This window comes from Erithacus rubecula, assembly GCF_903797595.1.
Source record: "Erithacus rubecula genome assembly, chromosome: 4".
In the NCBI taxonomy this organism is placed as follows: domain Eukaryota; kingdom Metazoa; phylum Chordata; class Aves; order Passeriformes; family Muscicapidae; genus Erithacus; species Erithacus rubecula.
Window position 1 is genome coordinate 48,840,377 of NC_136686.1, and position 14,786 is coordinate 48,855,162.

The following is a 14,786-nucleotide window of genomic DNA, read 5'->3' on the forward strand; positions in this document are numbered from 1 at the left end:
TAATCCAACAGGTTTTGGTGAGGAATGAACCCAAGCTTTATTAAAGGTGAAATCTCTTTCTCTGTATGTTCTCAGGGCAACCCTGCATAAATAGGAGTAGGCAAGGGAAAAAAGCATCATGTTTTTTCTATTCACATGCCCTCCATTCACCTGTTTCATATATGAGTTGCATCCCATCATAAGCACACACAACTTACAACAAAAACTGTTTCCATATACCTCTCTGGGAGGGGCACAGCAATGATTCCCAAGCCTGGCTGTGGTTCCTTCTTAGACTGGCTTTTAAAAATTATGCATTAGTCAGATATTTTCTGCCCATGGAGATAAAGAAGGAAATACTTCAGATGTACTTCTAATAAGATAATATGTTTGTTCAGGCTGAGCTTTGGATTTTGTCTAAGTGGACACATGACTAACCAAATGAATGAGCCTATGGCAAACCGTATGCAAAAAATTAAATGTCATCATTTTCTTGGACAGCAGTGAAGAACTCAGGGAAGACAAGTGCTTGCATCTATCCTTGTCTCTTCTCTAGAGCAAATTTTTGGTCATCCTCAATTTGTGTATATTTAAGGGGATTTCCCTTTAGAAATATCCTGATGCTGCCAGAACAATAAGGATAAACATGAAAAGCTTAAACATCCTCCAGATACATGCCAAAGAGATTCCCATTACAAAACAGAGGATGAGTAAAAGGGTCAGGCTAGAGGGTCTGTCATGAAGATCTAATTTACAAGGGAAGCACTAATTCTCAGTATCTGCAGATAATAATAATTTCCAGAAGCAGTGACATCTGTGAAGAATCTCTCAATTTCTTCTTTTACACATTGATAAATAAAACAACATTTTCTTTCAATGGGCACATACATCTTTGGGCTGCAGTACTTCCAGCAGAATAAAAAAAAGAGATGTGATACTCATTTACTCAATATTTTGAAGCCCTTTCCATCCACTGGCATGTCTGTTAGTGCTAGATGATAGTGCCACTGCCTGAAGCACAGCTGGGTAAAAGTTGTAACAGTTTGTCTAATTTCTAAGGGGTTGATTTAACCTTAAAAACATGGCTGTGGTTCTGCACTATACAAAACAGATGTGTTGTTTGTACAATTAGGCCTTAAGTGTGAAGTTCTCTTGATTAAAATGCCCAAGGCCTCTATTACCAGCTACCAGTGGTGTGTGTCTAGCACAGGGAAGGGTGCAACCCTGAGTGTTAAATTATGTGTTTGTCAGACTGGGGACAGAAGGGTAGCACACTGCACATTTCTGCCCCATGTTATTGCTGCTCCTAATTTGATAAATCAAACCATTTATGGATCATAACCAAATTCATTTGTGTTTATCAAAATCCTGCATCTCATCAAGGGCCTGACTCTGCTCCATCAGTGAACGTGTCAGAATTTTTGATTAACAACTTTCCAAGTTATTTAATATGTTGTTATTTGTCACTCTCTTCTCTTTAACTAAGCCCAGGACCCCTCAGGCAGCAATGGCCAGACATCAGTGTCTTAGTGCAGACATGAGCCTGAGCCTGCAAAGTTAGAGGCTGCACTGGGTACAGATGCACACCTGTCCATATGTGTTTTGAAACTGTTCAGACAGTTATTGTAAACTGTGATTTAATCTGCTGCTTCTATTTTGAATTTGTCAGTGCTCTCTTTTAGATCTAGACCAACCATTGCATTTTTTAATATCTAACCTTTAAAAATTAATTTGAGGACCAAGAGGAGAGTACTGCTATATTCTTTGAAAATTGCTGTTTTTTTACCAAGGAGATGCAGTTCTTTTGGGATCCCAGCAAGACAGGCAGTGGCACTCAGAGCTGGTTAGATGATTTATTAAGCATGGCAGTTGCAGAGGAGGTGACAGCAATCTGAGTCCCTTTTGAAGCTGAGAAGTGCAGCTGTTGCAGCCAGAGGAGCCCCTCATTGTGGGTCACAGTGTTCTGCTGGGGTGGGGTTTGCAGCCCTGTGTTCCCTGGCATTCCCAGGTGTGGACTCATCCGCCAATGGCAGCTGTCATGTTTGGAATCTGCACTCAGCTTTGAAGAGTCCTGGGGACACTGCTCTCCAATACTCCTAAGCTCAATAAAAATATGGTTTTAAAGAGGGGCATACATACAATTGTGGTTGAATACATATTTAATACATGAAAATTGGTTATGAATTTGTTATGTGTATGTTAATCAGTTATGCTAGGGTATAAAGCAGTTGCATGGTATCTGTGAGAAAAAAATCCCTTTTCAATATAGTGCCTCCTCTGGGGCCTCTGCCCTATTTGAGCTTCTTGTGCTTCTCATCAAATTAAGTTTTTACTTGCTACTTGATTTTAGTTTCAGATGAAAATTCTTTATCAAAGCTGAATTACCAACAGCAGAATATATCATTGTCCCACTTTTCCATGTGTCAGTTTCAATTATGATTGATTTCCAATTCTGATTTGCTTTCTTGCACGTGCTCTTGACAGGAGTATGTGGTACAGCTCTGTGCTTTCCTGACACATATTAGCCAATGACCTCAATATTTAAGCTGAGGCTTGAGTACCTCTGCCATAGCCCCTAAGAGAAGAGCTCAGGATTCCCTGCTCCATCACATCCTATCAGCTGCCTCTTTACCCAGATTGAAAATTAGGCCAGACATTCACATCCCACTACAGCAGTGCTAAAGGAATTTGGAAAATTATTGCTCTTGTTAAAGTGCCTTGATAAGCTTGCTGTGAAAAGGTACACTTAGAAGATATCATTATGGAATACCCCTTTTCCAGAAAAAAATATCTGATATGAGTAGGTCCTGGCACCTGGTGAATGACAACTATTGTAGTTTTGCCAAATCTTTTTCCAGTTTTTAAAGGATAAAAACCATTTCCTGTAACTAGACCCAAAGGAAAATAGAAATATAATTTTGAATTAGTCTAATTAATCACAACAGATGGGAACAATATTCAAAATGTTATTTAGCATTGAATCATATAGAGCATGACAGTCAACAGATCTGCATTAGGATTTGCAAGGTACAATATCTGATTTATAGAACTGCCATGTTAGATATTTAAGGTTCATCCTCATTCCTCATTATTCCTTCGTGTGTAACTTCTGACCTTCCCCAACCCTTCAAAAAAAGCTTTTGAAGTTTTCTTTCCTGCTTCTATTTCCTGTAAGAAAGACCCAAGCCACAGCACGCTGCTAAAGAAATGCATTGACTGACCTGTAGGGAAAAAGCAATTCTTCACCTTTCTCCTTAATTTTAAGCCTGTTTGGTTTCCTCTCAACAAAACAGCAAATAATGGAAGCAGGTATTTCCCTTTAAGTCAAATGCAGTTCTCTGGGTGGTGAGACCTTACACATATCATTGTTTAGGAATGGCAGTTCCCAATTCAGTGCCCCAACCAGACTCTCCAGACCATGCTCCATTTTCTCTCACTCCCCCATTTTCCCCTGTCTATTCCCTGTAGCAGAATGGGGAAGAGAATTGGAGATACAAAAGGCAAAGGTCACAATTTGAGATAAGAACAATTCACTAGAAACAGCAATGAAACAAGAAAATGAACAGTAACAGCAACAATACTAATAACATAAGGTATAAGAAAAGAAATTATGCACATGGAAGAAAATCCCCGATGGCAGAGCAGAGGGGGCTCTGCCAAGCTTACTCCACTGCAAGGAACCTCTTCTCCTGGGAAGAGAATCCCTGTCCCCCACTCCTGGCAGTGCTGAGAATAAGCTCTGCATCCCAGCCATGTCCACTCCTGGCTACTGCAAATAAATTCCCCCTGCCCTGACCAGAACCTGCCACTACACCCACCAGGGCATCTCTGCGTGATGGGAGACCACAGGGCAGCATGTCCAGATGGCCTCTGACATCTCTGTACCCCAGGTTTATGTCAAACACACTCACTCCAATGTTTCCACTCTTATTAATGGGATTTTACTCCTTCAGCATAGTAAATACATCAGGAAAAGTTTCCTTCAAGAAGGAGCAGCAAATGAATGTATGTCAGAGTGACAGCATTTAAGGCAGCTGGGTGGTGAAAGCCCCTTACCCACCCCCTGTTAAAAACAATAAAGAGCCCTTTTGGCAAACACACACCCTGTCGGGTGATCATATTTGTCACTTCAAACCTTGCTTCACAGAGGCTTTGAACTGCTTAGGGCCTCATTTGTAGAAGAGGAAAGAAATAAAATCTGTAATTACATCTGTTCCAGCAGCAGATTTCAGTTTCAGTTTTGCTGCTCTTTTAACCAAAAAATTCAAGCAGCGTTTATAAACTGCCATTATACAGAGAATTCCTTTCAGTGAAGTAACACCTCCATAATTCAAAGGTATCTGATAGCTGGCCTTTAAAATTACAGCAGAATATGGACTCAATTCTGAAGGTGTAGCTTGTACAAAACTATTTTTTGTCAGTGTCAGTTTAGCAGTGTCAGTCCACAGGCTGCACAGAGAGTAGAAGGTACAGAACAAAGTTATGCTTAAAGCTTTGTGTAATACAACAGCTGATATAAAAAAACCTTACCCAAAACCCAAAACCGTTTCCTTTGCTGGCACATGCCTTCCATTCAGCATATATCCTTGTAAAAAATTCAAATTAAAACAAGTATCTACTAAATATAGATTTATTCCTAGACTTTCAGTCTGCTCTGCCTATGCAGACAAATGGTACAACAGTTTTGGGGAGATACCTCTGTGAGCATGTATCAGAAATGCAGCAGAAAACAAGGAAAAACACGTAGCACATTGTTCTGGGGTGAAGTTATAGCTTTACCACAAATATGAATTTATTAATTGTTGCATAATTCTGCTCTACATTTTTTAAGCACTTTGGATCTGGTATTTCATCAATACATGAATGTTTTCCCAAGCCAAAATTCTTATTGGGAATTTCATGTATAGGAAATGCTGTGAACAGGAGCTGCAGCAAACTATCTCATGAAGAGTCTGTATCACTTATTATTATTATCCTCTGGAATGGTTCTTTCCTTCTGTCTCTGTTTTATGCTGATTTTTTGTTTCCAGTTTTTAACATTCACTGCACACTTTGTGTAATGAAGTAAATTCTTATTTGGATTTTTTTTTTCTCTCCTCCACTGAATAAAAATTTTTTGCAGTGGTCCCATTGCACCTGAAGAACTTGAAAATATGTATCATCAGAATAAGTTAAATATATGTTTGCTTAATTTTTTCACAACTCCATTTAAATATTTGGCCTTGCCCTATACAGTAGTACCCCAGTTCCTGCCAGTTTTACATCTTATTGCAATGGCTTGGCCAAAAAGTGACCTAACATGCAATAAATTCTTGAGATCTAAAACACTGTGGTATTGAAAAGCTAAGCACTCATCCCTGTTAAGACAATAAACTCTCCTCCTTCTGTTGAAACCTCAGCTGTATCCTCTGGGCACCACTGTCCTTACAATCCCACTTCCTGCTGCTCAGGAGCCAAAGGATTAGCATCAAGCTAAGCATTTCAAAGCCTTGTCTGTAAATCCCTGGATCCCGGATCTGCAAAGCTGATGAGAAAGTTCAATCACTACTGAACAGCAGGTCACCTACCAGGAATGCCTCCTTGTTTCTGCAATATGTTATTTATTTACATTCTGTCTTTCCAGCTGGACTTTCAGGGGTATGACATGTCCAAGAGCCTAAACTCAATTTGGAAAAACTTCCAAAGCCCTTAAAATTCCCTTAAAACACAGATTTCAAGGAACTAAATTACACAAGCATCCCTAAAAACTCTGTTCCAAATCTAATTTTTTCCCCTGAAAATACCTTTTTTATTTTAATTACAATTTTATCACTTTTTCTCTTGCATTTATCCATGTATTTGGAGCAATTAATAGGTTCATGTTCCTTTATTGGTCTTCTATAGTTCTATTATTTTCCCTCACAGCTCCTCCTTTTATATTCAGATATTCTCCTCCCTTGATGATGTTGCTGTGTGTGATGTACTTCACATTCCATGCATATTTTCCCTTTCTAGTAGGAAGGTGATGTTTTGATTCAGTTTTCCTATATGCTCATATGTATGTGGAGGAAGAAGATGTGATCCCAGCAAGACAGGCTGGGAGTTTTCACCGGATCTTAGTTACATATTAACCCAATCTCCTACTGGTTCAGATTTTGTGTGCCTTTAAATACACATTTCAGTAATTTAAAAAGTATTACAGTAGACATTTGATCTTGTATTAATGTTTTAGAAACTGAAAGCACACATCTGGTCAAGAAACTCACCAAAGGAAATAAGACTTTTATTTGTAATTAAGAGAATTCTAAGTAATGGCTGGAAGCCATTGGTGCCTGAGATGCTCATCTTTCAGCAGCCAGAGCTGCTGGTGCTGCACAATCAGGACTCAACACTCTCAGGATTTCACCACCAGCCACACGCTCACAGCAGACCAGGACAGGAAACTAAGGCAAAGCCCCACCTTAGTGATTCCACTGCTCCATACAAAGGCTACCAACAAGAGCTATTTTTAAATGTCTGCCCACTAATTCCTTTCTATTCAGTGATCTTTAGTATGATGAATATGTAATTATAAATTTATTTCTATGCATTGTATTTAGAAGAAGAATTAAACATATGCATTTTAATACAACAAACTATGTATTAATTTGGAGCATTATGCTGGATGAAGGCTACTGATGATAAAGTTTATAGAGTTATGAAATAGAAATTAAAAGTCAAATACATGAAAAAAATAATTATGTGGAGAAATCTTTATTAAACATTTTAATACAATATTCAATAGTAAAAAAATCATGATGCACATGAAGAGTTTTCAGGCAGGGATTTCAGACAAGGTATGTGATGAAACTGATTGATTTTACACTGAAGTTCAAAACATCTTTTTATTTATTACTTTATTAAGACTTATTTAGAAAAAATGTACAGTATCAATATCTTTCACACTTATTGACAAAAATCCAAAAATAGAAATTCACATTTTCTTACTCTACATAAAATAAAAGCAGAGAAGAGTGCCTTCCATTTAACTTCTAACTTGTGAAAACATTTAGGTATAGCCAGTGTCTAAAGTTTTATAATATTAATTTGCTGCAACTATTTTTTGTTGATGCATTTATGCAAAAATTAAAAAAAAAACAAACAACTTTAAGTCAGTAGACTCTTTAATAAACTGCTGTTTCAATTCCAAAATATTTTTATTTTTTAGCAATTTTTAAAGGAAATATGCACTCAGCACTTTTAATACTGGTTGTCCCTATATACTGATCAATCAAGAACAATATCCTGGTTTATGACATATAAACTCAGTATAATTTTTTACAGTACAAGCAAATTAACAGAGGATATTTGATGAAATTTTAAGACAAATTGCATAATCTATTAAATGGCATACAAAATGAAAAAAAAAAAAGTCATCTACCATCAAAATAATAATTTATTTACAAATACTCCATCTTGCTTCTGAAATTCTTTAAAAATAGCTGCTGTAAATATTAAGTAATTTTGTTCTGATGGAAAGTATTTGATTTGACAGGGATTTCTACATTAATTATCCTGAACTTGTCCTAGACTTCTGAATGCAAAGTAAAACCACCACATAGTTTTCTAGTCCAGCAGAATTTTCAATGCATGATAGCACCAGACCAATTCTGTATGTCTGAATTTAGGCACACAATCTGATTAAATAAGATGGAAAAGGCAGATTGAGCCTTTGAAAACACAGACCCAGCTAATAAACATGCCAACAACTTTGGTACCCAACAAGGCCACCTCAGAATCACGACTGTCTACCAAATGTCAATATTCATTTTACAATTTTACACTACCTTATTTTAATGGCTTGACTTTAATTTTAGTGATAATCACAACCCATCAGAATCTACAGTAACTGGTACAAGGAGCAGTTACCTGAGTGTTACTAACAGGAGGAGTTTGCCTAAATGTACATACCAGTACAAAATCAAAGGAGTCTCTAAACACCAACCTCCCTGTCAAACTGAGAACAGAACTATTGGCTTGCACAAAGAGTTTACTGAAGAGCTCTTTCTCTCTGCCCCTGCTGACATAGTTTAATAGAAAAATGAACACACATCATCATCCTGACTACATCTCTCTGAGTAAAATTCACTAATTTAGAGCAACCTCATCACTGCCCTTTTGAAGGATAGATCAAAAGTAAATTGCTTCCATCAACCTAAACCAAGCAGCTTCCAGAGAAAAGATTAGCGCCTCCACTAGACCAAAAAGTTGCGTACCAGGAAAACAGCAAACATATCAAAGTATAATTCCCATTCCCATTCATACATAAACTAAACATTTATAAAAACAGGTTGAATTCCTAAGAAAGGAACAAAGATTATTTTTTTAAATACAGTCTCTGATCCCAGCCCCCCACAGAAACTGATTCTTACTGGATTACTTCCAATTAGCAACACATGACTATACAACATCTTCAGCAACTGTAGTGTCAAAAATTTGGTAATAAACTTGATTTTTCATTGCATCTTTGACATTATAGGATCTGATGAAGCATTCCAGCCATGGCAAGTCACCTACAAACAAAATTCAAATTACTATTCAATATTAATTTCTAATTTTTATAGGAGGCAAATACAACTTGAGCAAGGTCTTAACTAGGATATCTAAATGTATACAATGGTTAATAAAAAGAAAAAATAATTATTAACTTTGAAATTCCAATTTAAGATTCCCACAAGATCTGAAACGGTGCTCAGTGACAGTCTTCCAAGACTTGTCCTCCCTGCACCAGCACTCCAAAAAACACTTAGACCCAGTAGTCATGCCACACTATAAAGTACATATATGTAAAGACTTCTCAATAATAAAATTCACCTCCATGTGTTTCAATGGGACAATTCCACTGGTCTAAATGGAAAATCCTTTACAGACTATTGCAGGAGAACTTTATCTAAGTATAGCAAAGACTCCAGGGTGATTGCAGTGGTCACTGACAGTCATGTAGTTGGAGCATGCTCTGGAGGTTGAAGCTGCATTGCACATCCATCTACCTTGGACATGTGCAGTTTAGGCAGAGCTACTTTGTGCCACAACACATACACTGCACAAAAATCTCTGTGAATGGATCTGGATTAAGTAGTTGCTCAATTTCCATGGATATTTCCCATGGCAAGGGATGCTCTAAGTCAGCATGTACAATCAAAATCAGGATATCACCCGAAGCATGTGCCATATGCTGAATTTCCTTTCTGTTTTCCCTAACATGCTGTGACATTCAGTATGAGGGTGTTCTGGTTAACTTCCCTATGAATACAGATAGCATGTTAGTGCCTGCACAGGCATGACTATTCACACACCAATGCATGCTACATGAGAATTTACTGAAGCATTTCTTTCTCAAAAGCAGAGTTAATATGAAAACATGTTTCAGAACAAATTAACATGAACTCTGCTTTCAGGCTCCAGCATTTTTCTGTATTGAGTTTTGCCTGTGCATAAGTTGAATTCTAAGACTTTGCATATGCAATAGCAGATTGAAAGACCCCTTCCCTTCCCACTCCTCTTTTAAAATAACAGCAAGCTGACCTAATTTTCTTCCTGGAGGACAGAGCGTGTTCATGGTCATCTGCATCTTTTGCTGAAGAAAATTATTAGTTAAGATTTCAGAGGCAGGAATTTGGAAAAACTTCTCCTGAAAGAGAAGAAAAGAATATAAGGTGTTGAAAAAAGTGAAAGAAAATATTAGCCAGAACCTTGATTGCAGGTTCTTTTAGGAACTTAAGATCAGGTAACACAACAGAAAATTAGCATTATTTCGAAAAACTGTCTGGATACAGAAAAAATCCAAACTGTCTGAAAAAATTCTGTCTGTTTTTCAGTACCCTGTAACATTTAGGGATTACAGCCACCCAGAAAGCACAGAAAGCACAGATGTTGGTCTCTGTACATAACTGGCAGATATTCCTCATAAACCTCCATAACCACACAATATCAGACAATGTTATGTCCAGAGAGGATGCTCAGTCCCCCTCAACAGTCCCTCACATCTTGAGAGGAACAAATTCACTTGAAAACAAGGAGCACTGCAACCTGGCTTTGTATCTGTGGAACTCTCTCAGGGTGAGTTTAATTTTTCAGCAGTTTTAGAATCTATGGAGAAAAGGCTTACACTGGGGTACACTTCTGAATAGAAACAGAAAATAATAAATGGACCATTAAAATGTTAAATAAACGTTTTCTGTGTATTATTAAACCACACACAGTAAGCATGACTGAAAAAATTCAAGTTTATTCTTTCCAAGTTTGCTACCCATTTTGGATCTCTAAAGGTTCAGAGTGAGCTAAAATTTTTGGTAGCAATTTCTCATTTTTGTTAAAAGATACAAATACAGAGTAATCTGCCTCTGTGCAATTTTTGTATGACGTGTAATGGCAATGATCAGAAGTTAGCAGATCATCCAGCAGCAAAAATGACACAGGTAACTTTCTCTTCTCTCGCTTCGGTCTTCTTCTAATTAGAATTTTTTCTTTTTTTTTTCCTTCACTGACTTTTCCTGTAAGGAGGGGAGGAGAGAACAGCACTGAAAAGCACTATGCTCCTATGGAAGTGCAACTGGAAGGTAATGTAAAGCTGCACTTCAAAGCAGCCCAGTTCCTTTTCAGGTGGTGCTAAAGGACTGGAGTTTAGGCTTGGGAACTCATGGCTTGTTTTTGAAGAACCAACAGCAGGAATGCAAGCAGCTGGCACTTCAGAAGAAGTAAGAGAGTATTTTCCTGCAGTTAAAGTGTAGTACTGAGCAGTATCTGATAAGAAAGTGAGCCACCCTGAAGTAAAAATTTTTGGAATTCTGCCTCAAGAGATGGTTTAAATATCTTCCCCCATCTTCCTTTTGCAGTTTAGTTTCTTGATATAAAAAGGAAAAAGGACAGTAGAAGGAAAAGATAACTGGCTGAAATGGGGATGGTAGTCTTTGATCTCCTTTGCTGTTAAAACACTATTTTAAGGAAAAACACATTTTTTCTGGTATTATTTTTACTTACAGTCTTAAAATTAAACAAGAGCATTCTCTTTAAAGTTTCATTCAAAGTAATTCAATATAATGGCAGAAAATGTGCAGATATATACATTAAACAATACTGCTTTGCAGAAAAAAATCCCACTGAATTATTTTTCTGTCTCATTTTGTCACACCCACATTGCTGTGACAGGAAAACCATTACATCTCCAGTGTCTCAGGTAGCAGGAAATTGAAGATAGGTTAATTTGAAGGTTAGTAAAGTAGTTGAATAAACTGCTTCTGAAATCCAAGATAAATATCTGTACAGATATAGCTGCTTAGGGAAAGAGGGCCTCATTATCTCATGATCACGTGAAACAAAACCATCAAGCATTACTGAATGGAGAGATTCTACTGAGTTAAAAAAGAGACAATGAGATTTTAAACTGATGCAGAAGTTACCTGCATAAATCCTGAAACATTCCTATCATTTACACAGCAGTCAGGCTGCATAATTTAACATTGCAAATAAAAGAGAAATTCAGTAAGAGGAATATATAAAAGTTTATGGAAATACCAAATAATTTATCTTAAAGCTTCAGTTTTGTCTTTATGCTTGAATATTCTATTCTTTGTACAGCATTAACAACCTTGTAGCACTGTAATTATTCCCACAAAACACTGCAGGTAACATAGAATGAATATTTGTGCACATACATTTGCCATTTTAAAACCAAATAAAATCCAAATTTGCATCATCTGTAGAGTCCACCTTTACTTAGATTTACTTACATAATCAAACAGGTATGCATTTAGTGCTCCTGTTTCATCAACCAGAGTAAACTTCATAATAAAAACATACTGGAGCAGTTCAATACCTAAAACTGAAGAAAAGAAAAACTGGTATTTCTCTGAGAGAATATGCAAGGCAAACTATAACAATTCAAGTTGACAGCACCCTTCTTTTAATAGTAACTGACTTTGAATACTGTCATTAGAAGTATAAATTAAAAGACCAAAACATAGAGGCTCTGATGTCTGACAGCAAAATGTCATTTATCTCTTGAGACCACATTGCAATTCACCTAGAAACACTTTAATAGATGAGCCTATAAAACCACACAAAGATTTTTAAGTATTTATTCCCATTCTAGTAAACAAAAAGCTGATACTTGCTTCGATCTTAGATCCCACCTTAGTAGGATCCTCCTACTCCTGTGTTCTTTTATCCATGGAATATTAAAAGAGAAGTGCTCTTAATTCAGTGGTAATAAGAATTCTACCTGAAAAATATCTTCTAAGGAAAAGAGTTTATTTGATATGATGTAGCAAAAGCTACCAGGCTTGTTGAGAAAAAGACTTTGCTGGCAGTTCTGAAAGTATTCCAGTGTAACTAAATGACTACAGTCACTCTCTTACTGGCAGCAGTAACTATTATGCAGCAAATATACAATAACTGAAACAGACAGAGTTATTACAGCTCTGCATCAGTCTTTTCTGGGCATGTCTACTTAAACTGGTAGTCATTTTATGTTCAACTGATCTGGTATACTTGCAGGTTTATAATTTAGCCTGAAAATACAGCTGATAGAAGAATAATATACATAAAATAGTGTAACTGTCAGGAAGCATTATTAATATTGTTTTCATTTTGAGAATTAAATGCCAATCACTGCCACTTATATATTACTTTACAATTATTTAATAGGAAACAATTATGAAAGTTTATTTAGGAAAATCACTGTATTGATCAAATAGTTTTCTCCTTTTAAAAAGATATATATATACTGCTAGATATTCCAACTTAATATGTTAGAACATGAATTGATAAACATGCAAGTATTCTTTTTCTGTAATGCTTTGTAAAGTTTTAAACTCCATTTCCATAATTTTAACATGTTGATTGCATATAGTAGCACAAGGAACACATAAAACACAGAATACACATAATTGTTGTGGCCTAATTCCTTTCATTTGAATATCATTTCTTGCAGACTCTCTGGAATATGAAGTTTACAGTAGATAAAAGTCTAACTTGTATGAGCCATTAAATATGATTGTCTTTAGTTCAGGTCAGAAAAACAGTACTGCAAAAGGAAAAGCAAGATTAACTTCTATGACTGCAAGTACACACAGTTTAAAAGTAACACCTGCAACCAAAAATTCATGACATCTGTACTATCCTAACTGTTACTACTGATACCAATGATAGAAGTCAACATATAAAATCCTTTAATTCATATTGCAATAGTTCCAAAAGTAAATATGTTATTTCAACTGGTAAAAGGTGAATAAATTTTACAGCACCATATTCAATATGACCATAATTACATGCTTTCTGTACAAAACTGCAACACAGAACTGCAAATCAAACTATTTCACATCAACACTTCAGAATCAAGGCACAAAAGTATTTCAGGACAATATCATGTCAGCTGACCTTGTGCTATTTCAGTTGGTTCCCATGACAGCTGCTGCTCTGCTGCAATGGAACTTAGATTCTTCATAGGCTTTGGAGTTGAACACTTCTTGCACCTAGCATTTAAAACAAGATATTGAGACTAACCAAACACTGATGTATTTGTACTAGAAGTATGCACAGAAAAAACAAAACTCTGATTTTCTAACACAGTGGAAGTGCAGAAGCCTTTCTATTGCTGCCTGAAGTAACTTTAACCAGACACACCAGCTTTAGAGCACAATAAAATCCTTAACTCTACTTTTGAACTATCTATGAGAATAAACGAATCTGTAAAAGACTACTTCAGTGATTAGACAGAAATAAAACTGTACATCAAGGCTGAGAGAGCTGAGGCTGTTTAACCTGGAAAACAGGGCTCTGGGCAGACCCTACTGTAGCCTCTCACTATATAAAAGGGGCTTATAAGAAAGACAGAAAGAGACTTTCAACCAGGCCTGTAATGAAGAACAAAGAGCAACATTTTTAAACTGAAAGAGCAACATTTTTAAACTGCACTGTAGATTGTGCAGAAAGAAGAAACACATCACAAAGAAGGAGTTGAGGCACTGTAACAGGTTGTCCAGAAACACTGTGGATTCCCTCTATCTGGAAGTGCTAAGATGAGACAGGATGGAGCTCACTGGATGGTGTAGTGCAAGGTGCCTGTGCCCAAGGGAGGGGTTGGATCAGATGATCATGAGAGGACCCTTTCAACCCAAACCATTCTAGGATCCTAAGATCACTACACTGCTAAACATATGTTCATATGCCACCACTTCTCACTTTGTAAAAGTAGGAATGAATCTGAACTTGCAGCACACTCTAAACCCAACACAGAGTTAGAGAAGAAATTTGGCTTTGCCTATGTTGAGAATATTAACTAAGAGTTGTTAAAAAATCCTGTTTTATTACTGGTGTATTTAACCAATTATAAATTTTACACATGACATAATAAGCCAATGCTGCAAGTGGATGGAAATATTGAAGAACTGTTTTCAGAGTTGTTCCCATTTACCTCAAGAAATGAAATTACAGAACAAAACTATTTGTTCCAAATTAAGCTTCTGTATTAGTATATTACAGTTAGCACTTGAAATTTATTGGCTTTTAGAATTATATGCAAAGCATGTCATAAAAACCAATAAAACTACTTCTGCTTAACTGATATAAAGTCAAGTCACTTTTTTCCTCTAAAAAACCCACTCAAACTCCAATAATGTAACTTAACTGCAAATTTTGCTTTTTATATGCAGTGTGTCTGAGCTTATTTTTATGTATAAATGAATATACATGCAAATGCACACACTTATAATTCATTCTACCATACAGAATCTTTTCTAGACTTTGCTAAGTATATGCCACTGATAAAAACGTAGCTCTGAAATGTCAGT

The 14,786-nt window shown here is 36.5% G+C and overlaps 1 protein-coding gene across 2 annotated transcripts in view; it reads right to left on the reverse strand.

Moving 5' to 3' along the window:
• Positions 1–6,695: 6,695 nt before the first annotated feature.
• POT1 (protection of telomeres 1) overlaps positions 6,696–14,786 on the reverse strand; it is a 53,347-nt gene continuing 45,256 nt past the window's right edge. Inside the window, exons 17-20 of one of the 2 annotated variants that reach the window (XM_079303373.1) lie at positions 13,375–13,469; positions 11,727–11,818; positions 9,523–9,628; positions 6,696–8,510 (exon numbers count right to left, since the gene is read on the reverse strand). In XM_079303373.1, coding sequence (XP_079159499.1) covers positions 8,398–8,510; positions 9,523–9,628; positions 11,727–11,818; positions 13,375–13,469 — 406 coding nt within the window. In that variant the 3' untranslated portion in view covers positions 6,696–8,397. The remainder of the gene's footprint in view (positions 8,511–9,522; positions 9,629–11,726; positions 11,819–13,374; positions 13,470–14,786) is intronic. The other variant, XM_079303374.1, reaches the window with a different exon arrangement.